Source organism: Pristiophorus japonicus, chromosome 1 (genome assembly GCF_044704955.1).
Source record: "Pristiophorus japonicus isolate sPriJap1 chromosome 1, sPriJap1.hap1, whole genome shotgun sequence".
Taxonomy (NCBI): domain Eukaryota; kingdom Metazoa; phylum Chordata; class Chondrichthyes; family Pristiophoridae; genus Pristiophorus; species Pristiophorus japonicus.
Window position 1 is genome coordinate 300,080,277 of NC_091977.1, and position 23,551 is coordinate 300,103,827.

General features: G+C 45.6%; 1 protein-coding gene across 5 annotated transcripts in view; it reads left to right on the forward strand.

Annotated features, from left to right (window-relative positions):
* LOC139271360 (arf-GAP with SH3 domain, ANK repeat and PH domain-containing protein 1-like) overlaps window positions 1-23,551 on the forward strand; it is a 525,010-nt gene that overhangs the window by 487,950 nt on the left and 13,509 nt on the right. For 4 of the 5 annotated variants that reach the window (XM_070888507.1, XM_070888508.1, XM_070888510.1 and 1 more), the window contains 3 exons: window positions 4,410-4,479; window positions 6,828-6,892; window positions 10,616-11,301. In XM_070888507.1, coding sequence (XP_070744608.1) covers window positions 4,410-4,479; window positions 6,828-6,892; window positions 10,616-11,301 — 821 coding nt within the window. The remainder of the gene's footprint in view (window positions 1-4,409; window positions 4,480-6,827; window positions 6,893-10,615; window positions 11,302-23,551) is intronic. The other variant, XM_070888511.1, reaches the window with a different exon arrangement.

Sequence of the window (23,551 nt, forward strand, 5' to 3'; positions counted from 1 at the left end):
TAAAACTTTTTTTATTGTAATTTTTATCATAATTGAAGAAATTTGACAATCCATAAATACAAAATTAGTTTTTCAGGGTCATGTTGTTTAGCAGTCAATTCACTGTTAAAACCCAAGTTACACCTATCCCAACAAGGCTTTACATATTTAATGGGGTATTTAATTGCGATATTACCATGGAAAAGCCCGTGTTTTCATCAGATTCACTGATTTTGCTGATTGCTGGCTTTGGGGGGGGGTGGTGTCCACAGCACAGTCAGTGACGGAGCAGTGAATGACTGAACGCAACTTCAGGATTTCTGTGTTTAGATGCGCATGCGCTAAATCCAGAAGTTGTGGTCAGTTTCAGAGGGGTAAAAACAGTGAATGCTGTTAGTTCCTCAAGTTCCAGGCCATTAAATATAAAAGTGTGGGAAAAGGCAATTGATATAAATCGGCAGACAGGGCTCCAAATTTCTTTAAAAAAGCAATACCCCGTGTGAATTTTTTTTCATCCCCACTCAATGTTGCAAATCCTATTTGCACGTGGAAGTTAAAACTTCTTTCAAATAATGAGGAACATTGTCCCTACAGCTAACTTCAAAAATTGTTCATTTGATGAATAGCTTTTTTTTTTACCTTTTTTGTACAGATTTTTAGTTTTTAGAATATATGAAACATATTGTCACCCTGTTCCCATAACCTTGGGAAAAAAAGGATACACAATAGGGTCATCCATTATGATCATAACATCACTATTTCACTGAGCAAATATGGCCGTCAATGAAAAACCCCCAAAATAGGCAGCTGTACCCAACCAAGAGTGTGTGTTTGTGGATTCAGGTGCCTCTGGATTGACTCACAGGCCAGTCTAAAGTTTTTTCCCTCATTAAAATTAGCTTCTCTAGGTCCCAGGCAATCCTTCTCTTTAATTGCCTTCACTGGAATTGCTGAAGAGAAAGGATATTGGGAATAAATGGTAGGTTTCTGTGACGCAATAGATTTGACAGTACAGGTATTTCACTACAGGTACCATCCATTTTTATAATAAAGACAGAATATGCTGGAAATAAAAGGACAGGTCAATCAGCATGTACAAAGAGAAAAGATTGGTTGTTATGTTTTGTGTGTACCCTTCAATGCTCCAATGAAAGATATCCACCTCAAACGTCTTTTCTCTTTATAAATGCTGACTGACCTCTACTTCTGGTATTTTCTAATTTCCATCATTTACAATTTTTCCTTTTCATTTTACGTTATAATATTACCAGTGTGCCTCTTTCCCATGATGTTGCACACAGAGTCAAGACCAAGTGTAGTCTTCAGGTAAAATGGGTAATAATTGGACCTGGCATACAAACATCATAGTCCTCAGTTTAAAGTCTTGCATTCTGTCGTTATTTTTATATTTCTGTCATAAAGTCCATTTATAATGGAAACTACCTAGGTAACTACATAGGAAAATGTCTCAAGGTGCTTTATAGAAGCATAATGTTGACCTCGCCAAAGAACAGGATATTGGGAATGGTGACTAAAAACTTGGCCAAAGAGTTAAGTTTTAAAGGAGGCGAGAGAGAGAGACGGAGAGGTTTAGGGAGCAAATTCCAGAGTTTTGGGCCTAGATGGCTGAAGGCAAGGCTGCCAATGGAGGAGCAAAGGGAGTGGGGGATGCGTAGGAAGCCAGAGTTGAAGGAGTTCAGCATTCACGAATTGTTGTCAGGCTGAAGGAAGTTTCAGAGATGGAAGGCGTGAGATCATGGAGGGATTTCAACACAAGGATAAGAATTTTAAAATCAAGGAGTTGTTAGACTGAGAGCCAATGTCGTTCACCGAGCAGTGTAGGGTAACATTCCCTATGGCCACGTACCGCGCTGCACGGGGCCGGCTTTTACGCATGCGCAAAACTGTAGGAGGAAACATTGGTGAAGAGTAAGCAGGACTTGGTGTGAGTTAGGATAGGGGCAGCAAAATTTTGGAGCTCAAGTTTATTCAGGGAGGATGGCTAGGAGGGTATTGAAATAGTCTAGTCTGGAGGTGATAAAAGCATGGATGAGGGTTTAAACAGCAGCTGGGTTGAGGCAGGGGTGGAGATGGGCAATATTACAGAGGTGGAAGTAGGTGGTCTTTGTGAGGGAGAGGATATGAGGTCATAATCTTGGATCGGGGTCAAATCGGACCACGGTTGCAAACAATCTGCTTTAGCCTGAGATAGTGGCTGGAATGGAATCAGTGGAGGGAAAGGTGTTTGTGTGGGAACCGATGACAATGGCTTCAATCTTTCCGATGTTTAAATGGAGGAAATTATGGCTAATGCAGGACGAGCTGTTGGACAAACAAGCTGACAACACAGAGGCGGTGGACGGGTCGAGAGATATGGTGGAGCGGTAGAACTGGGTATCGTCAACATACAACTTGATATCATTGTCTTTGGATGATGTTGCCAAGGGGTAGCATGTAAATGTGGAATAGAAGGGGGCCAAGGAATAGGTCCTTGGGGTCTCCAGAGGTAATGGTGGTCAAGACGAGAAGCCATTGCAGGAGATTCTTTGGCTACGATTGGACAGGTAAGAGTCAAACCAAATGAGGACAGTCCCACTCAGCTGCACAACGGAGGAGAGGAGTTGGAAAAGGATAGTGTGGTTGAGAAGGACGAGGAGGGATCGTGCGCCATAGCCACCTTTGCAAGGACAGAGGGGTCAAGGATGGATTTTTTGAGGAGGGGGTGATGATGGCAGGTTAAAAGGGAAAAGGACAATAACCTGAGAATAGCAAACTGTTTAAAATGTCAGCTAACATGGGGGCCCGGAAAGAAAGTTGAATGGTTAGCAGTTTAATGGGAATAGGTTTAAGAGAGCAGGAGGTGAGGGTACAAGGAGAGATAGGAGAGAAACTAGAGGAAAATGTGGATTCGGGGCTAGAGTGGGGGGAACCTTGGGTGAAGTTTGGCTTGGTGGGGAAGGGGCAGCTGAATAAATGGTTTCAATCTTAGTGGCAGAGAAGTTCATGAGCTGCTTTCAAATTTTTGTAGGCCTGGGTGGTGGGGGTTTATTGAGATGGTAGGTAGTGGAGAAAATAAGTTGGGGGCTAGCTTCGTATTCCAAGATGATGCTGGAATAGTAAGCAGTTTTGGCAAAAGAGAGCAGAGCTCAGTAATACTTGTGGTCTAACCAGATCTGGCGATGAATGGCTAAATCAGTTATGTGCCAGGTACATTAAAGTCTGAGCCCCTTGGGCTTGAAGGAGCGAAGATAGGGGCTGTACCAGGAGGAACAATCAGGGTGTAAGCAGTAATAAAGTTTTTACTGGGGCAATGACATTGAAGGAGTGATTGAGCAGATTGACAGCTGCAGAGGTATTGTGGTCAATGGAGAGCCAATTGCACCCTCCCACAATCAGATTGAAGAATCCTCACTGAGACACACAGAGTCCAAACCAGGTAGTATAAGTTAGAATATTTAATTCAATATAAAATCAAGGACAGAACGAGATGGGATTAAGAGACCAAAAAAACCTGCTAAGGCTTCTTCGGCACTACTTCCCAAACCCACGGCCTCTACCACCTAGAAGGACAAGGGCAGCAGGGGCTTAGCAACACCACCACCTCCAAGTTCCCCTTCAAGTCACACACCATCCTGACTTGAAAATATATTGCTGGTCCTTAGTCGGCGCGGGATCAAAATACTGTAACTCCCTCCCTAACAGCACTGTGGGAGTGCCTTCACCACACAGACTGCAGCGGTTCAAGGCGGCGGCTCAGGTGTACACCTGAATGCACAAGCCCTAACTTTTTAGAACATAAGAAATTGGAGCAGGAGTAGGCCATTTGGCCCTTCAAGCCTGCTTCGCTCTGGCATGTTTCGTGCGTAAGTAACGCAACTTCAAGCCGTTCATGTATTTTAATGATGAGTCTCTCGGTGAGGTACTGGTGTAGCGAAGCTTATGGAGGAGCTCGGCAAATCGGACAGCAACTTGCTGATATCCATGTTTAACTATGCACATTGGATCTCGGGAGCTGCTGTCCGATTTGCTCCCTAATAATAGTGAGCGCTGATCGTCTCACCGTTATTATTACCACAAAATCCGGATCATTGATTTTCCAGCTAATGAGTTTACACTTCATTGATAAAATTTTAAAAAGCTTGTAGTTCGGAATTTTAAAATTAACAATGGTGTTCATTTTTGCATTGTGTATACTATATTCCAATTTTCTTTTACTGGAATTCATTGGATTATCAAATATGCATAAACTTTGAAAACGCTGCAAAGTTAGAGTTAATGATCAATTACCTGCATTCTGGGTAATTTTTATTCATGCTTCACTTTGGCTATCAGAATGTACTTGCATCCATTTTTGGTGGTTTGTCATTCTAGGCTTCTATATTCCCATCTACATTAATGCTGAACCAAACTAAAATATAATTATCTCTTAGGCACAGATTCTGGTCCCCCACAGCCAAACCGAACAGGAAATAAGTTTGAGGGACTGCCTCAACAATCAAGGTAAATATAGACCATTTTTTGCACATAGTTGACTTTTAAACCAAATTATAGATGAAACTCTTCTTTCCTAACAAAAGAAGCAATATTCTTTTTGAAGTTTGAAATAGCCATCAGTTGTTAGCTAACTGAAAAAGAATACCTTTATTACAGCTGTAGGTATATCAAAAAAGACACAAGTATATCAAAAACAGACTAATGTCTGTTGAAGGTCACATTTGTTTTATGATCAATGGAATTAAAATTACTGTTTCATATTTTAAGTACTGATATATGTTGAAAGAAGAATTAAGAAGATAATTGATTGGCATAATAGAACAGATGTTTCTAATTGACTGCCAACCATCTCATTAATTTGGCAGTCTACCTACCAGTTTGACATCAATAATTGATCAGGTCACATTTTGCATCAGTCTAATTCTGGGTTTTCAATTGACCGGAAAAAAAAAGAGCCCAGTTTTTCTAATCTTGCTTCCACTTCAAAAATGGATCATGTGAGCCAGGAGAAAGAAGGAACGTGTAAATACAGTCAAGCCTGTATATTACGTTAGCTTGGCAAACTAAACCGTTTTTATGCACAAATCTTCATTCAATATAAAATTGACTTGCCGAAATGGAGATTATCTATTTCAGTGGTTAGTCCAGCATTTTATTGAATGCTGTTTGTGGTAATTCTATTGTTCCTTATGATCAATCATGTGCAGAAATTAACTGGTTTCTGATGCTGTCCAATATAGTTCTAATGGGCTCAATTTTCCCCAGTGATTTGTGCCGTTTTTTTTGGAGCAGGCTGCTCTTTTTTGAAAAACCACAGTTTCCCCAATCAATTTGCACCAGTGTAACTCAGTTATTTACGATTTTTTCAGGTCAATTTTTGTTTCAGCCAAAGGGGGCGTAACCAGCCACCTACGCCAATTCTGGCCATTTAGGGAAGTTTGGCCAGCTGAGAGTTACTCCAGTTCTGCTTAGGCCAGCGTATGTGGCCACTCCAGAAAACCTTCTGAAGAGTTAAGGAAATCGGCGTAGCAGATTCCCAGGCACGCTAAAAGAATTGAAAAATACATAGCAGCAACTTACCTCCAACCCCGCCCGAAGGGCTTGCTGGTCCGGTCACATTCTCCTGGTCCGGTCCCATTCTCGGTCCCCGGTTCTCTCTCTCTCTCTCTCTCTCTCTCTCTCTCTCTCTCTCTCTCTCTCTCTCTCTCTCTCTCTCTCTCTCTCTCTCTCTCTCTCTCTCTCTCTCTCTCGCACGCACACACACACACACACACACAGCAAGAGACTGCATGCTCCAGGGACTGGACCAGCAAGCCCTTCAGGGGGGGGTTGGAGGTAAGTTGCTATTATGTGTTTTTCAATTCTTAATGTGTTGGGAGCTGGCTGTATGCTTCACTTTGCAGCCTCAGCTCACATTGTGTCCCTGGTTACCATGGCAGCCCGATCTTTTTGGCACAGATCAAGGCTCCACCCCCAAAACTAAAGATCGGGTTACGCCACGCCAAAATGAAAAAATTCAACGGGGAAACTTAAAATTTTTTTTTGCCGTACTTGGGCCCCAACAAATCGGACGTAACTCTTCAAGTACGCCAAAAAAATGCTTTGGGGAAAATTGTGCCCAATGTGTTGGATAAGCCTTTTCTCAAAGATTCTAGCTACAGACTGCTCTTTCTTCCACAATATGTGGGATTGCCAGTTACCTGGACATTTGTGCTTCAAGCTGTCAAAGGAATCCTCTAAACAGTTTAAATTATCTCCATAATACGAGAATACTACTCGCATAACATTATAAATTGTAGTTCTTCTAGGTATCGTGTGTTTGTAGAGTTCAACTGGATTCAAATCCACACATTTGAAAATGCTCATTGTTACCAGGAATTTATTATGCCGAATAATTGGCAAGTAACGGCCACAGTCGCGCTCTGGTGTCCCTGCTTAAACTTAAATTCTTCCTTGTTGTCTTCCAATAAAAAAATAAAGTGTGGCCTTTGCACACATGTGGCGCAGAAAAATAGGCATGTTTGCAGTATTTTCTGTTTGTGTTACAGGATAGTTCGATAGATTTCAACACACATTAGAGCAGAATTTTTTGAATGATACATAAAAAGATTAAAAATTAATTTCAAGTATACTTATCGATTTTAACAATCTGTTGACCCATTAATGTATTGTATCAAAGTGCATAAGAAATATTATTACAGATAATGTAAACTCCCCATTCATATTTGAAAAATTTACTGGGCAACACAGAATGGGAGTTTCAAGAGGTATCCTTTTATTTTCCTCTTGGAAGCATGGTTCACACATAGTTACCAATATGTTAACTTAGCACCGCTTTTGGTTTGCTTATACAGTACTGGAACTGGAACCACAAAAACTGCCTTAGGCCCACGAGTGCTTCCAAAACTACCTCAAAAAGGTAAGGTTTAAAGTGTAAACAGAAGATGCTGGGGAATACTCAATGGGCCAGGCAGCATGTGTGAAGAGAGAAACAAAGATAATGTTTCAGGTTATTGACTTTGGTTCTGATGAAAAATCATTGACCTGAAAGGTTAACTTTGTTTCTCTCTCTCCACACATGTTGCCTGACCTGCTGAGTATTTACAGCATTTACTGTTTTTATTTCAGATTTCCAGCATCCACAGTATTTTGCTTTTGTATTAAGGTTAAAAGTGTGTTAGTTGAGTTTAGCATCCAAATGTTTAGTCCTATAAATTAACTCTAGATTGTAACATTCTTCATAAGTGGCTCTTACATTGGAGCCTTTTTTCACTAATGTGCATTATTTGGTATTCTTTCTGTCTGAGATAGCTGTGAAATGCCTATGGAATCTAGTGAACTAAAAGTATTACATCTGGTGTGTGTCCAATGATTGTAAATCTTGCCAAATGGCTCAAATTTCACATTCATGAAAGCACATAAATACTCAAAGACAAAGACATCACTATCTCAAAAAAACATTCAAACAAAAACAAACTAATCACATCCCTGCAAAATGCTAAATCCTTTGAGCACCAGGCTGATTCCCCATATTATGCCTCTTAAAAATAAAATTTCTATCATGAAAACACACACTAAAATTTACTTTAAAAAAAAAAAAATCCATGCAGACTTACATATACCATCTTCTAAAATTTCCAACAAATGTTGCTTGCACAAGCCTCCAGGGAGCCTTGGTGCTGCTTTCTGTTTAATTCCTTGGGCCAGATATCTATAAAGTGTCCAGCACTACAATTCCTAGGGACTACCTTGTGGCTCACCAAACGCTACAACACATGCATAGGATCTTAGCAGATCCCCATGCTGCCTAGAACCTTATGTCTTAGCCTCACTACTTCCTTTCAGCCCCATCGCAACCAAAATGCTGCAGACACTCACAAGTGCAGTCAGCCGTCCTCTGCACCACCTAGCCCAGCCTCTCTTTCCTCCCCTGGGGTCCGTCATACTTTGCCCTGTCCCCTCTAATATCTGGCAGATCCCAGAGCGCTGCACTCTTAAGTGAAGGTATCCCTCACTGTCTCCCTTGCTAAATGCTGGCAAATCTCGGGATTCTCCTCCCGCCCAGAGTGTTGCCAGGCCACAGCCTTCCTCTTGAGTGTTGCCAGGCCTCAAATAACTCATTAAATTTTCAAAAGCTTTCCTTGTGCCAGGGTAACCACTAGCAGTTCTGCCCAGCCTGAGACCCCAGTCCCAACACTCAAGTTTCTTTCTAGTCTTGTAAGTTGCTGCAGCTCCCATCATCCTACTACTTCTCTCTGACCATGCACGTGGTGCTTTCTGTGATGTAGCATACCTTGGACTTGAGGAAAAGTAAGATATAGAAATTGAATATTAAGACACATTGGAGACCATACATAGGGAAGGAGAGACTTACGTAAAGAGTTATAGAGAAAAATAGAGAAAATCAAATATAAACACAGATTCAGACACCACATTAAAAAGTTTTAAGATATATAGATAGATAGAGAGATTGTTACACAGAGAAAAATAAACACATGTAGAAATAAGTAGAATGGCAGGAAACCAGAGAAACAACTACAAGAGAGTTATTTTACTGCCCCTGTCACAGGAGACCAATTTTGTAAAAAAAAAACTTGCATTTATATAGTGCCTTAAAACCCTTCAATTTCTCAAAGTTCTTCACATATGATTACATTACTTTGAAGTGTAGTCACTATTATTGTGTAGGTAAAAGTAGCAGCCATTTTGCATGCAGTAAGGTCCCACAAATAGCAGTGCCACAAATGAACATAAGAATTAGGAACAGGAGTAGGCCATCTAGCCCCTCGAGCCTGCTCCGCCATTCAACAAGATCATGGCTGATCTGGCCGTGGACTCAGCTCCACTTACCCGCCCGCTCCCCGTAACTCTTAATTCCCTTATTGGTTAAAAATCTATCTATCTGTGACTTGAATACATTCAATGAGCTAGCCTCAACTGCTTCCTTGGGCAGAGAATTCCACAGATTCACAACCCTCTGGGAGAAGAAATTCCTTCTCAACTCGGTTTTAAATTGGCTCCCCCGTATTTTGAGGCTGTGCCCCCTAGTTCTAGTCTCCCCGACCAGTGGAAACAACCTCTCTGCCTCTATCTTGTCTATCCCTTTCATTATTTTAAATGTTTCTATAAGATCACCCCTCATCCTTCTGAACTCCAACGAGTAAAGACCCAGTCTACTCAATCTATTATCATAAGGTAACCCCCTCATCTCCGGAATCAGCCTAGTGAATCGTCTCTGTACCCCCTCCAAAGCTAGTATATCCAGCAGGGGAAGCAGCAACTCTCACAGGAAGAATGGGCACTTAGCTAAGGTACTTGGTGGGGTGTGACACCTATGAACCTTACCCAGTATGAGCCAACACCTTTAGGATAGGAAAAAAATTGAAAAAACAAATTTGCAGTTTTGACAGGGAAGTAGCTGAATATGTTGGAGGAGGGGCTAGGAAAGAGGAAATAGCCTTGAACTGAGATTGTCCTGGAGTCCTGTATGGGCCATAAGAATAAGGGTTAAATGACCAGCAGTGGAGCTCTCCTGTTGTCCTGGCTAATATCTATTCCTCAACTAACATCAATAAAACACATGATCTAGTCATTTATCTCACTAATGTTGATAGGACTTTGCTGTGCTACCACGCTTCCCAACATTACAACAGTGATTACAACAACAACTTGTATTTATATAGCACCTTTAATGTAGTAAAATGTCCCACGGCATTATAAAACACAATTTAGAGCAGTAGGGATCACAGAAATTGACTTCAGTCTTCATGAGTTAAGATGGTGAAAATCAGCCAGGATTCCTGCTCCTAATTGTTATCCAATGACTGCAGCTAGAAAATGCCTGTGTAGATGTTGGATGAGGGTGATACTGGGCTCAGCTGTAATGCCTTCCAGTGGATGAATAGCTTGCCAAGATTCACTGTCACGGCTCTCACAGGAAGAATGGGCACTTAGCTAAGGTACTTGGTGGGGTGTGACACCTATGAACCTTACCCAGTATGAGCCAACACCTTTAGGATAGGAAAAAAATTGAAAAAACAAATTTGCAGTTTTGACAGGGAAGTAGCTGAATATGTTGGAGGAGGGGCTAGGAAAGAGGAAATAGCCTTGAACTGAGATTGTCCTGGAGTCCTGCATGGGCCATAAGAATAAGGGTTAAAATGCCAATTTCTGTTGCCCTTCAAATCCTGCTTACCCCAACAAGTGAGAAGGTTTTGTTGCCCAATTCTCTGCTAGGTCACGTAATTGAGCATCTCTTATCAGAGCATCCCATCTTAAGGAGAATGAAGTTTGCTTTCTGTCAGGCGATATGGAGTGACATTAATGGTGGCTTTAGAAAGGTCCACATCTGTCAGTTGAAGGAGAACTAGAGAAACTGAGGGAAAGAGAGAAATGGTATGACTATAATGTGATAAAATGAAAGTTTTATATTTTGATTAGAACTGACTTATATTTCAAAGCAATAGTTTAATGTTTGTCTTTTATTACATTTCAACTGTTTGTGGAATGATTTACATAAGCTCTATATTTAGTACTCTTTGCTTAAGGGTGGAGGATTATTTTAAAGCGATGATTAGTTTTGTAACTACAGTGAACACCTTAACAAAAGAACACTAACTTTTGTACCCATCTTTACTGCTAGTGTCCCTGAGAAAGATCGATAGTATCCACCATAGTTCAGTGGATAAATCCAGTCCAGACACCTTTCAGAAGTTGCTGCATCCAGGAGACGTGCCCCAGAAACCACATCCAGGAGACGTGCCCCAGAAACCGCATCCAGGAGACTTGCCCCAGAAACCGCATCCAGGAGACTTGCCCCAGAAACCGCATCCAGGAGACTTGCCTCAGAAACCGCATCCAGGAGACTTGCCCCAGAAACCACATCCAGGAGACTTGCCCCAGAAACCACATCCAGGAGATTTGCCCCAGAAACCGCATCCAGGAGACGTGCCCCAGAAACCACATCCAGGAGACTTGCCCCAGAAACCACATCCAGGAGATTTGCCCCAGAAACCGCATCCAGGAGACGTGCCCCAGAAACCACATCCAGGAGACTTGCCCCAGAAACCACATCCAGGAGATTTGCCCCAGAAACCCAAAGATCTCCCACCGAAGCCACAGCCCGGAGAAATACCTCAAAAACCCCAGGTAGGAGAAGTCATCCAAAAGCCCCAGCCTGGGGAGGTCTCTCAAAAGCCACAGGCTCAAGAGATTCCTCCAAAACCACAGACAGGAGACACACCACAGAGACAACCATCCGAGGATGCAAATGGTACATCTCCCAGTCTACCTGAGACCCCTGTGCCCCTACCTAGGAAGATAAATACAGTGAGTGTATTTTTTTTTTCATGTTGAATTTAATTTGTAGTCATGCATTTAGGGAGTGAAACTGGTAAAGTTAACTAAATGGGACAAGCAAATGCTAATTATTTGTGGCTTCATATTACAAAGAAAATATGTCGTTCTTCCTTATACAAGGAAGAACTTGGGTCACAGTACTTTTAAGAACTTCACAGCATGCAGCCTTCTTTATCAGAGACTTTGTTCCACTCTGTTGTATATAAAACCTTACTTTTTCTCCCGTCACTGTCAGCAGCAGTCCACTATTGACTCCCATCAGAAAAAAATATTAAGCTTCTATAGCTTGACAAAATGTTGAAAATATTCATGTCCACTAAATGAATGGGTAATTTAGTTTCACTAAGCTTTTGCCTGTTTTGATTTACCAGTTCCTGTGTCTCAGTATCAGCCCACTAAAATCTATTTTGGCCGCTTCCAGTTGAAGAGAAGCTGGTCTGTGTCAATTCTCAGTGTTAAAATCTATAACCATATGTGTGAGTCCTTCTCAGTGATAGACAAACATAAGGAATGCATATCCCATTTTGAAATGTCAAACCTGGTCCAGGCACAAAGTAATCAATTTATTCACTGGAAGATGATCCTGGCTGTCCTTCAGTCTCAGCAACTAGTCTGGTGTCAGAAGTTTGACCAGAGTATCTAATTCCCTAACTGCTACTCAGGCAATTTTATTGGCCTCATTGGCTTAATATTTGGCACTATTCAAAGCATTGTCGTGGACATGCCTCCAACTCTAAAGAAAGACTTGCATTTATAAAGCACCTTTCATGACCACTGGACGTCTCAAAACGCTTTACAGCCAATGAAGTACTTTTTGAAGTGTAGTCACTGTTGCAGTGTAGGAAACGCGGCAGCCAATTTGTGCACAGCAAGCAATAATGACCAGATAATCTGTTTTTGTTATGTTGATTGAAGGATAAATATTGGCCAGAACACCGGGGATAACTCCCCTGCTCGTTTTCAAAAATACAGGTAGATCCATGGAATCTTTTACGTTCACCTGAGAGAACAGACAGAACCTCGGTTTAACGTTTCATCCGAAAGACGGCACCTCCGACAGTGCAGCACTCCCTCAGTACTGCACTGGAGTGCCAGCCTAGATTTTTGTGCTCAACCCACAGCCTTCTGACTTGGAGGCGAGGGTGCTACTAACTGAGCCACAGGCTGACAAAGGTCTAGGTCAAGAATATTGACACCTAGCAGAAGAAAGCTCACCAATCACCATTCAACAGGAAATCATTTTCACACTATTGAGAATATCCTCAGCTATTGAAAATTTACCTCGGTATATGACTGGTTTTGTGACAATGGTTGCTGTAGTAGTACTTTAATTATATATTGACCTTCAAGGCAGCAGTCCCGGCTCTGGCATTGCTTTTTTTCCACAAGCAGAAGCCACAGCAGTTTTAGCATCACTCCAAGATATTTGAGATTTTTGTATCATACAAGTCCTGTGATCAGTGGTATTTTGCTGATCTCCAGGTTTATTCCCCAAACTTATCAGGAAGAGGAATAAATGGAGGGGAGGGATTTGCCCTTCAAGGGCTTCCTCTGGCAAAGAGCTCAGGCTCCACAAATCCTTTTCTGCTAACTCAGTTCCTTGGTTGCTGACCAAATATATTTTTCTTTCAATACTGCACTTGAATGTTGGGAGTACAAGGTCTTGCAGGTTTTCATTTGATTCCATGTGAAATGATAAGACACATATTTTGGTACATCTATTATGCCACCAATGACTTTGAAACCAAGTAAAAATTATAGGGTTACTTTAATAATGGAGAGGTGACATTTACTCAACCGATTCACCTATGCTGTTTGAGGCACTAATAAGTATGGGACTTCAGTTCCTGTTCCCAGAAGAAACTATGGCTGGAACTTTTCACGCATTCCTCCAACAGAAGAAAATATAGTTTAATATTCACAGTGCAACCTAAGGATGAGGATGACTTCTTCCATTTGGGTGACATTTTTACATAAGCAAACTTCCCAGATAGGAGGCTAATACAACCTTGGGGTCAAAGCACTCCCCTTCTTGGGCCAGACTGTGCTCTGTCCAGCAAGAATTCCAAGATATCCAGAGGGACCCAGGAAGAAGCAACCTCCTTTCCCCTGTCTCTTCTGTTATCTCACTGTGTTCCAAGGCACTGCCATGCCCAGTATTGTGGAAACTTTTATGGGTTGATAACAATTCTTGGTGTTGTACCTGCCAAAACACATTAAAACAGTCATTTTGAAAGCCTGCAATGAAACAGTCTGCATTTTGTCAAAACGTGTTGGGGTGCAATGTGATAGCTACACTCTCTTTATATTTTCTCCTCTCCCCTCGTCCAAGTAGCTGTTATCCATGGATGAACCTCGACAACAAGTGTTGATAAGCTATTCAACTGTAGGGGCCAATCCCAAACCTGTGCTCACCCAACTGCTACATACCAGAGTGGAAGGTCAGGGTGGTCACAGCCATGGTACTCACCACGTGCGAGAGGAGGAGAAGAGGCCAGGTCACCAGTGGGGAATAAGAGGTCCAGTCGTCGCTGAAGGAGAAGGGGAGACCAACCGAACAAATCCAAATCTGGACCGGGGTCAAACAGGGCTGCGTCATTGCCCCAACCCTCTTTTCAATCTTCCTCGCTGCCATGCTCCATCTCACAGTCAACAAACTCCCCGCTGGAGTGGAACTAAACTACAGAACAAGTGGGAACCTGTTCAACCTTTGTCGTCTCCAGGCCAGGTCCAAGACCACCCCAACCTCTGTCGTCGAGCTACAGTACGCGGACGATGCCTGCACCTGCGCACATACAGAGGCTGAACTCCAATTCATCGTCGACGTATTTGCTGAGGCGTACGAAAGCATGGGCCTTACGCTAAACATCCGTAAGACCTCCTCCACCAGCCTGTCCTCGCCGCACAGAACTGCCCCCCAGTCATCAAGATCCATGGTGCGGCCCTGGACAAGGTGGACCATTTCCCATACCTCGGGAGCCTCTTATCAACAAGAGCAGACATTGACGACGAGATTCAACACCGCCTCCAGTGCACTAGTGCAGCCTTCGGCCGCCTGAGGAAAAGAGTGTTTGAAGACCAGGCCCTCAAATCTGCCACCAAAGCTCATGGTCTACAGGGCTGTAGTAATACCCGCCCTCCTGTATGGCTCAGAGACATGGACCATGTACAGTAGACACCTCAAGTCGCTGGAGAAATACCACCAACGATATCTCCGCAAGACCCTACAAATCCCCTGGCAGGACAGAGGCACCAACGTTAGCGTCCTCGACCAGGCCAACATCCTGGGCAGGCCACATTGTGAAACTCCTTCATGGCAAACAAGCCAAAGGTGGGCAGAGGGAACATTACAATGACACCCTCAAAGCCTCCCTGATAAAGTGCAACATCCCCATTGACACCGGGGAGTCCCTGGCCAAAGAACAACCTTTAGTGGAGGAAGTGCATCCGGGAGGGCGCCGAGCACCTCGAGTCTCATCGACGACAGGATTGCTCAAGGCTACTGAAAAATGTAACTTTCGCAGGGCGTACAATCAATTTTAGGCCAATTGTTTGCAGTGCACTGTTGCATAAGGGAGGTCACTGATGCTCTCCATTCAGAGAGGTAACTTCATTTCATTCCCTTTTGCCAGAGAGAAGCAGGCAAAGCAAGCACGAGGGTTTGCAACATTTGCAGGCTTCACCATGGTGCAAGGTGCCATTGACTGCACACACATTGCTTTGCAGGTGTGACTTATCAACTCTACTATTTGCCATAACTGAAAGGGATTCCACTCCCTCAATGACAGCTGGTGCATGACCATAAGCAGTGCATCATAAAAACATAAGAAATAGGAGCAGGAGTAGGCCATACGGCCCCTCGAGCCTGCTCCACCATTTGATCTGATCATGGTCTCGGGTCCACTTCCCTGCCTGCTTTCCATAACCCCTTATTCCCTTATCGTTTAAGAAACACTCTATTTCTGTCTTAAATTTATTCAATGTCCCAGCTTCCACAGCTCTCTGAGGCAGCGAATTCCACAGATCCACAACTCTCTGAGAGAAGAAATTTCTCCTCATTTCAGTTTTAAATGGGCACGGCCCCTTATTCCAGGTCAATGCCTGGTATCCTGGCAGCAGTCATGATGCTTTCATTCTGCAGCAGTCCGCTGTACTTCTGCCACCAAGGCAAACCAAAGGGTGGCTACTGGACGACAAGGTCTATCTGCTGACGAAGTGGCTCATGACTCCGGTTCATAACCCATGCACACGTGCGCAGCATGCATACAACGAGAGCCAGGCTGTTACAAGAAATGTGACAGAGCAGACCATTGGCATGCTGAAGCAATGATTCAGCTATCTGGACTGCTCTGGAGGAGCCGTGCAGTACTTGGCTGAGCGGGTCTCAAGATTTGTGGTGGTATGCTACATTTTGCACAACCTCGCCATCATGCAGGAGCAGGCGGAAGTGGAGCGGAGACTGCAACATAGACAGCCCCTTTCTGCCCGGGCTGTACGTGAAGCACTAATTTGACTGTGACCAGTAACCTCCACCCCAATTCTCCATTCACCAACAGTCCAACGCTCCTTACTGTCCCTCTGTCACTGTCATATCTTGGCAAAAAGCAAAAATAAAAGCCAACACAAAATACACATTCCAAACCAAATTTATAAATTAAAGCATGCCATATTGTATACAAAATGAAACTAATTACTAGTGTGCATTCCCTTAATACCTGTCTTCTGTGTGTTTTTTTTCCTGTCCCAGTGCTCCTACAAAGTGTTACTGCAATGGCTGCAGCATGGCTGATGGAAGGCTGCTTACTTACAGTAGAGGACACTGCAGATGACCGTGGAGGATGACCTTGAGCAGCCTTGGGCCTAGAAGGCTGCAAACTGCACATTCTTGGCATGGGCAGTAGCAGTCTAGGCTAGCTGATAGGCAACAGCAAGGGCACTGGCAGAGTGGCAGGGGTGGGATCACGAATGCGGTCATGCCGAGAGAGGATAGCGGATTCATGCTCCATGGAACCACTGCCACTCCTCCGGGGCGGCATCTCTGCAATCCTAGTAATCTGTTTGAGGATTATCAGCCCAAGCCTGAATGTCGTGAACGCAAGCTTTCTGGCAGGCTGCCCATTATGGCAAGCATTTTGTTGTATACACCCATCAGCCACCTTCTGTAGTCTGGCCCATAAAAGTCTTCATCGGAGTCCTATGCAGCAGATTTCGTCCCACGACCTTGCCCTCCGGCGAGCTGACACTTGCACTATCTTTGCCCCCTGGCATGGCTGCAGCACACTTTTGCCCAGTGTCTCGCCATATGCAGATCCCACCTCTGCTATCATCTAAGATATGTGCAGAGTCCATATCTGACCTGGTGGCTGGGAGTGTGAAATCAAGTAACACTGTGTCTTCATCATTTTGGTCTTTCTCTACTGCCTGGCCGGGTTGCAGTTACTGGGTATCAAAGGAAAAAGGGACAATGGTAAGGTTGTGGTGAGACGAGAGGAGAAAGTAAGAAGGCCATGCTTACACCATCAGAGTGACTTGGATAGGTTAGGTGAGTGGGCAAATGCATGGCAGATGAAGTATAATGTGGATAAATGTGAGGTTATCCACTTTGGTGGTAAAAACAGAGAGGCAGACTATTATCTGAATGGTGACAGATTAGGAAAAGCGGAGGTGCAACGAGACCTGGGTGTCATGGTACATCAGTCATTGAAGGTTGGCATGCAGGTACAGCAGGCGGTTAAGAAAGCAAATGGCATGTTGGCCTTCATAGCGAGGGGATTTGAGTACAGGGGCAGGGAGGTGTTGCTACAGTTGTACAGGGCCTTGGTGAGGCCACACCTGGAGTATTGTGTATGGTTTTGGTCTCCTAACTTGAGGAAGGACATTCTTGCTATTGAGGGAGTGCAGCGAAGGTTCACCAGACTGATTCCCGGGATGGCGGGACTGACATATCAAGAAAGACTGGATCAACTGGGCTTGTATTCACTGGAGTTCAGAAGAATGAGAGGGGATCTCGTAGAAACGTTTAAAATTCTGACGGGTTTAGATAGGTTAGATGCAGGAAGAATGTTCCCAATGTTGGGGAAGTCCAGAACCAGGGGTCACAGTCTAAGGATAAGGGGTAAGCCATTTAGGACCGAGATGAGGAGGAACTTCTTCACCCAGAGAGTGGTGAACCTGTGGAATTCTCTACCACAGAAAGTAGTTGAGGCCAATTCACTAAATATATTCAAAAAGGAGTTGGATGTCGTCCTTACTACTCGGGGGATCAAGGGTTATGGCAAGAAAGCAGGAATGGGGTACTGAAGTTGCATGTTCAGCCATGAACTCATTGAATGGCGGTGCAGGCTTGAAGGGCCGAATGGCCTACTCCTGCACCTATTTTCTATCTGCGGCTTGTAAGTCAGAAGAGATTGTGGGATAAGGGGGAAGTGGGATGTAAGAAAGAAGATTAAGTATGAGGAAACCGTTATCTTCAATGGATTCAGCCCTGTAGCTGGTCATGGCCTCAGCAAATTACACTTCCGATAATGGCCAGCACCGTCGCCTTCTCCATGGGGGTTCATCATAGGCAGTCCCTGGGAATCGAGGAAGATTTGCTTCCACAACTAAAGTGAGTTCTTTGGTGGCTGAACAGTCCAATACGAGAGCCACAGACCCTGTCACAGGTGGAACAGGTATTTGTCGGGGGAAGGGGGATGGCACTGATTTACCACACGCTCCTTCCGCTGCCTGCGCCTGACCTCTTCACGCTCGCAGCGTTGAGATTCGAAGAGCTCAACGCACTCCCGGATGCACTTTCTCCACCTGGGCGGAGTTTGGCCAGGGTCTCCCAGGTGTCAGTGGTGATGTCGCACTTTACCAGGGAGGCTTTGAGGGTGTACTTGTAATGTTTCCACTGCCCACCTTTGGCTCGTTTGCCGTGAAGGAGCTCTGCATAGAGCAATTGCTTAGGGAGTCTCGTGTCTGGCGAACTATGTGGCCTGCCCAACGAAGCTGATCAAGTGTGGTTAGTGCTTCAATGCTGGGAATGTTAGCCTGGGCGAGGACACTGATGTTGGTGCATCTGTCCTCCCAGGGGATTTGCAGGATCTTGCGGAGACATCGTTGGTGATATATCTCCAGCGACTTGATGTGTCTTCTGTACATCGTCCGTGCATCTGATCCATACAGGAGGGCGGGAATTACTACAGCCCTGTAGACCATGAGCTTGGTGGTGGGTTTGAGGGCCTGGTCTTCGAACACTCTTTTCCTCAGGCGGCCAAAGGCTGCACTGGCACACTGGAGGTGATGTTGAATCTCCGCATCAATGTCTGCCTTTGTTAACAAGAGGCTCCCGAGATATGGGAAGTGGTCCACGTTGTCGAGTGCCGCGTTGTGAATCTTGATGACTTGGGGGCAGTGCTGTGCAGCGAGGACAGGCTGGTGGAGGACCTTTGTCTTACTAATGTTAAGCGTAAGGCCCATGCTTTCATATGCCTCGGTGAATACATCGACTATATCCTGGAGTTCAGCCTCAGAATGTGCACAGACGCAGGCATCGTCCGCGTACTGCAGTTCAACGACAGAGGTTTGGTTGATCTTGGACCTGGCCTGGAGGCGGCGTAGGTTAAACAGCTTCCCACTGGTTCTGTAGTTTAGTTCCACTCCAGCAAGGAGCTTTTTGACAGTGAGGTGGAGCATGGCAGCGAGGAAGATTGAGAAAAGGGTTGGAGCGATGACGCAGCCCTGTTTGACCCCGGTCCGGATGTGGAATGGGTCTGTAATGGATCCGTTGGTCAGGATCATTGCCTGCCTGTCGTCGTGGAGTAAGCGAAGGATGTTGACAAACTTTTGGGGGCATCCAAAACTGAGGAGGGTACTCCATTAGCCCTCACGATCAACAGTGTCAAAGGCCTTTTGTAAGATCCAAAAGCCGTGTATAAAGGCTGGCGCTGCTCCCTGCATTTTTCCTGCAGTTGTCGTGCTGCAAAGATCATGTCCGTTGTTCCCCGTATGGGACGAAATCCACACTGTGACTCCGGGAGGAGCTCCTCGGCCACAGGGAGAAGACGGTTGAGGAGAACTCTAGCGACAACCTTCCCAGTGGTTGATAGCAGGGAGATTCCCCTGTAGTTGCCGCAGTCAGACGTGTTCCCCTTTTTAAAAATTGTCACGATCATTGCATCTCTGAGACGTCCCGGCATGCTCTCCTCCCTCCAATTGAGGGAAATGAGGTCATGTATCCGTGCCAAAAGCGTCTCTCCGCCATATCTTTGCGCCTCAGCAGGAATTCCATCTGCACCCATAGCCTTGTTATTCTTGAGCTGTTTTATGGCTTTGCCTGCCTCGTGCAGTGTTGAGGTTTCACTGAGGTGGTGGCGGGTTGCATGCTGCAGGATGGAGTTGAGAACACTCGAGTCAAAGGCAGAGTCTCGATTGAGGAGATCTTCAAAGTGCTCCTTCCAACGGGCCCTGACAGCCTTGATGGTCCTTGATGAGTGTTTCCCTGTTCTTGGCCAGGAGTCTTGGGAGTTTGGACCGTAGGTGGCCTTGACGGCAATGAAGAATCCTCGCATGTCTTGGCTGTCAGCTAGTTGTTATATCACCTGTGCTTTCTCCATCCACCATCTGCTCTTTAGGTCCCTGGATTTTTGTTGGACCTGAGCCTTGAGCTGTCTGTAACGTTGCTTTGTAGTTCCTGAGTTGAGTTGCTGCTTGAGACTCAGAAATGCTCTGCGCTTACAATCTATTAGTTCTTGGATCTCCTGATTGTTTTCATCAAACCAGTCCTGGTGTTTTCTGGTTGAGTAACCAAGTGTCTCTTCACAGGCACTGGTTATGGAGGCCTGTGGGCATTGAGCAGCTCAAGGTCATCAAGGCACGACAGATTGGCTGTGAGGCTCTGGCTGCATAGGGCTCTCTTAGCTAGCCCCGGTATTAACTTTTTTGCAGCACTGCTTCTGCTGTCCCCTCTGCTTTGGGGTTATGTTAATATTGATAGATCTTATTAGGCGATGGTCCGTCCAGCAGTCGTCCGCTCCTGTCATGGCGCGGGTGATGTGCACGTCCTTGCGATCCCTGGCTCGGACAATGCCACAGTCCAGCAGGTGCCAGTGCTTGGAGCGAGGGTGTTGCCACGATGCTTTGTATTTGTCCCTATGGCGGAACAGGGTGTTGGTGATGAGGAGTTCGTGTTCCAGACATTTTGTCAGGAATAGGGTGACATTGGGTGGATTTCCCTACCCCCTCTCTGCCAATTACGCCTCCCCAGAGGGCTGTGTCTTTGTCGACCCTAGCATTAAAGTCACCTAGGAGGATCAATTTGTCACCCGTGGGGACGCGGGACAGGGATGTCTCGAGGTTGGAATAAAAACCCTCTAACCTCATCCGTTGCATGGAGTGTTGGGGCGTACGCACTGATGACTGTGGCGTATTGGTTCCAGGATAGGGTAAGGCGAAGGGTCATGAAGCGTTCGTTAACCCCGCAGGGGGAGTCTTTGAGGTCAATGGATTCAGCCCTGCAGCTGGCCACAGCCTCAGCAATGACCCTTCTGATAATGGCTAGCACCGTCTCCTCCTCCATGGGGGTTAGAACGTGCAGGTGCACCTCTCCCCCTTTGGTTGGTTCTTGCTGTCTCTGTGCCCCACCTTCTCCTGCAAGAGTGTGTCAGTGAATATCATGCAAGATGATTTGGTGATGTGGCTGTCATGGTTGAATAACTGGCAGTGTGTGCAAGCCGAGATGTGGGTGTAAGGCTTACAACAGTGCTAAGTGTGTGAGGGTAAGGTGAAGCATTGAATGTTCGGTACGAGTCCTGATTGATGGCGATTGTTGGTAGGTGAGTAATGGGGATGTGGTGAATTGAGCAGTGTGAGGGGCTAGTGGTGCAGTTGGTAGGATATGGCATTTGAAGATCAATTCATTGACCTTGACCACTAGTGTGAGGTCATTAAACTTCTTGTTGCATCCAGGTCCTTGAGGCTAAACTCCTGGCATTGACCTATCCGTTGGCTGTCTGTTCCCACTGTCTTCTCATCCTGTGTCTGGAAGGCCTCCTGCCTCCTGTGCGGGTACAAGTCATATCTCTTCCTCTTCACGTCCTCCACGAAGACCAGTACGGAGTTGGAAAACCTTGGTACACGCTCTCCCCTGGTCAGCTTGTTGCACTGCAGCCACAATTCAACTTCCAACAACACCACCTTGTATTTGTATTTGTGTAGCACCTTTAACATAGTAAAAATTCCCAAAGCACTTCACAGGAGCAGTATCAAACAACATTTGACACCAAGCCACATGAGATATTCAGGAAGATCGGTTTTAAGGAGCGTCTTAAAAGGAGGACAGAGAAGCGGAGATGATTAGGGAGGGAATTCAAGAGATTAGGACATTGACAGCTGAAGGCATTGCCACCAATGGTGGAGTGATTAAAATAGGGGGTGCTCAAGCGTCCAGAATTGGAGGAGCGCAGGTATCTCGGAGGGTTGTCATCATCATCGTAGGCAGTCCCTCAGAATCGAGGAAGACTTGCTTCCACTCTTAGAATGAGTCCTTAAGTGGCTGAACAGCCCAATACAAGAACCACAGTTCCTGTCACAGGTGGGACAGATAGTCGTTGAGGGTAAGGGAGGGTGGGACAGATTTACCTCACGCTCTTTCCCCTGCCTGCGCTTGATATCTGCATGCTCTCGGCGATGAGACTCGAGGTGCTCAGCGCCCTCCCGGATGCACTCCTCCACTTAGGGTGGTCTTTGGCCAGGGACTCTCAAGTGTCGGTGGGGATGTTGCACTTTTATCAGGGAGGCTTTGAGGGTGTCCTTGTAATGTTTCCTCTGCCCACCTTTGGCTCGTTTGCTGTGAAGAAGTTCCAAGTAGAGCGCTCGCTTTGGGATCTCGTGTCTGGCATGCGGACAATGTGGCCTGCCCAGCGGAGCTGGTCGAGTGTGGTCAGTACTTCAATGCTGGGGATGTTGGCCTGATCGAGGACGCTGGTGTTGGTGCGATTGTCCTCCCAAGGGATTTGTAGGATCATGCGGAGATATCGTTGGCGGTATTTCTCCAGCGACTTGAGGTGTCTACTGTACATGGTCCATGTCTCTGGAGGGTGGGTATTATTTACAGCCCTGTAGACCATGAGCTTGGTGATAGATTTGAGGGCCTGGTCTTCAAACACACTTTTCCTCAGGCGGCCAGAGGCTGCACTGGCGCACAGGAGGCAGTGTTGAATCTCGTTGTCAATGTCTGCCCTTGTTGATAAGAGGCTCCCGAGGTATGGGAAATAGCCCACGGTGTCCAGAGCCACGCTGTGGATCTTGATGACTGGGGATGCAGTGCTATGCGGCGAGAACAGGCTGGTGGAGGACCGTTGTCTACGGATGTTTAGCGTAAGGCCCATGGTTTCGTACGCCTCAGTAAATATGTCGACTATGACTTGGAGTTCGCAGACGCAGGCGTACTGTAGCTCGACGACAGAGGCTGGGGTGGTCTTGGACCTGGTCTGGAGACGGCGAAGGTTGTACAGCTTCCCACTGGTTTAGGGAGGGAATTCAAGAGCTTAAGACCTTGCCACCAATGGTGGAGTGATTAAAATTAGGGATGCTCAAGGGTCCAGAATTGGAGGAGCGCAGGTATCTCGGAGGATTGTAGGGCTGGTGGAGATTACAGAGATAGGGAAGGGTGAGGCCATGGACCGATTTGAAAATAAGGATGAGAATTTTGAAATCAAGGCATGGCTTAACCGGTGGCCAATGTAGGTCAGCGAGCACAGGGGTGATGGGTGAGCGGGCGTGGTGCAAGTTCGGACCCAGGCAGCTGAGTTTTGGATCACCTCTAGTTTACGTAGGGTAGAATGTGGGAGGCCAGCCAGGGATGCTTTGAAATAGTCAAGTCTAGAGGTAACAAAAGTATGGATGAGGGTTTCAGCAGCAGATGAGCTGAGGCAAGGGTGGAGACGGGCGTTGTTACGGAGGTGGAAATAGGCTGTCTTAGTTATGCTGCAGATATGTGGTCGAAAGCTCATTTCAGGGTCAAATTTGACATCAGCCTGGTTCAGCCTCAGGCTGAAAATGTCTGCTCTTCCAGAACTGGATGTCGGACAAGCAGTCTGACAATTTAGAGACCGTGGAGGGTCAAGAGAAGTGGTATTGAGGTAGAGCTGGGTGTCATCAGCGTACATGTGGAAACTGACACTTTGTTTTCAGATGATGTCGCCAAGGGGCAACACGTAGATGAGAAATAAGAGGGGAC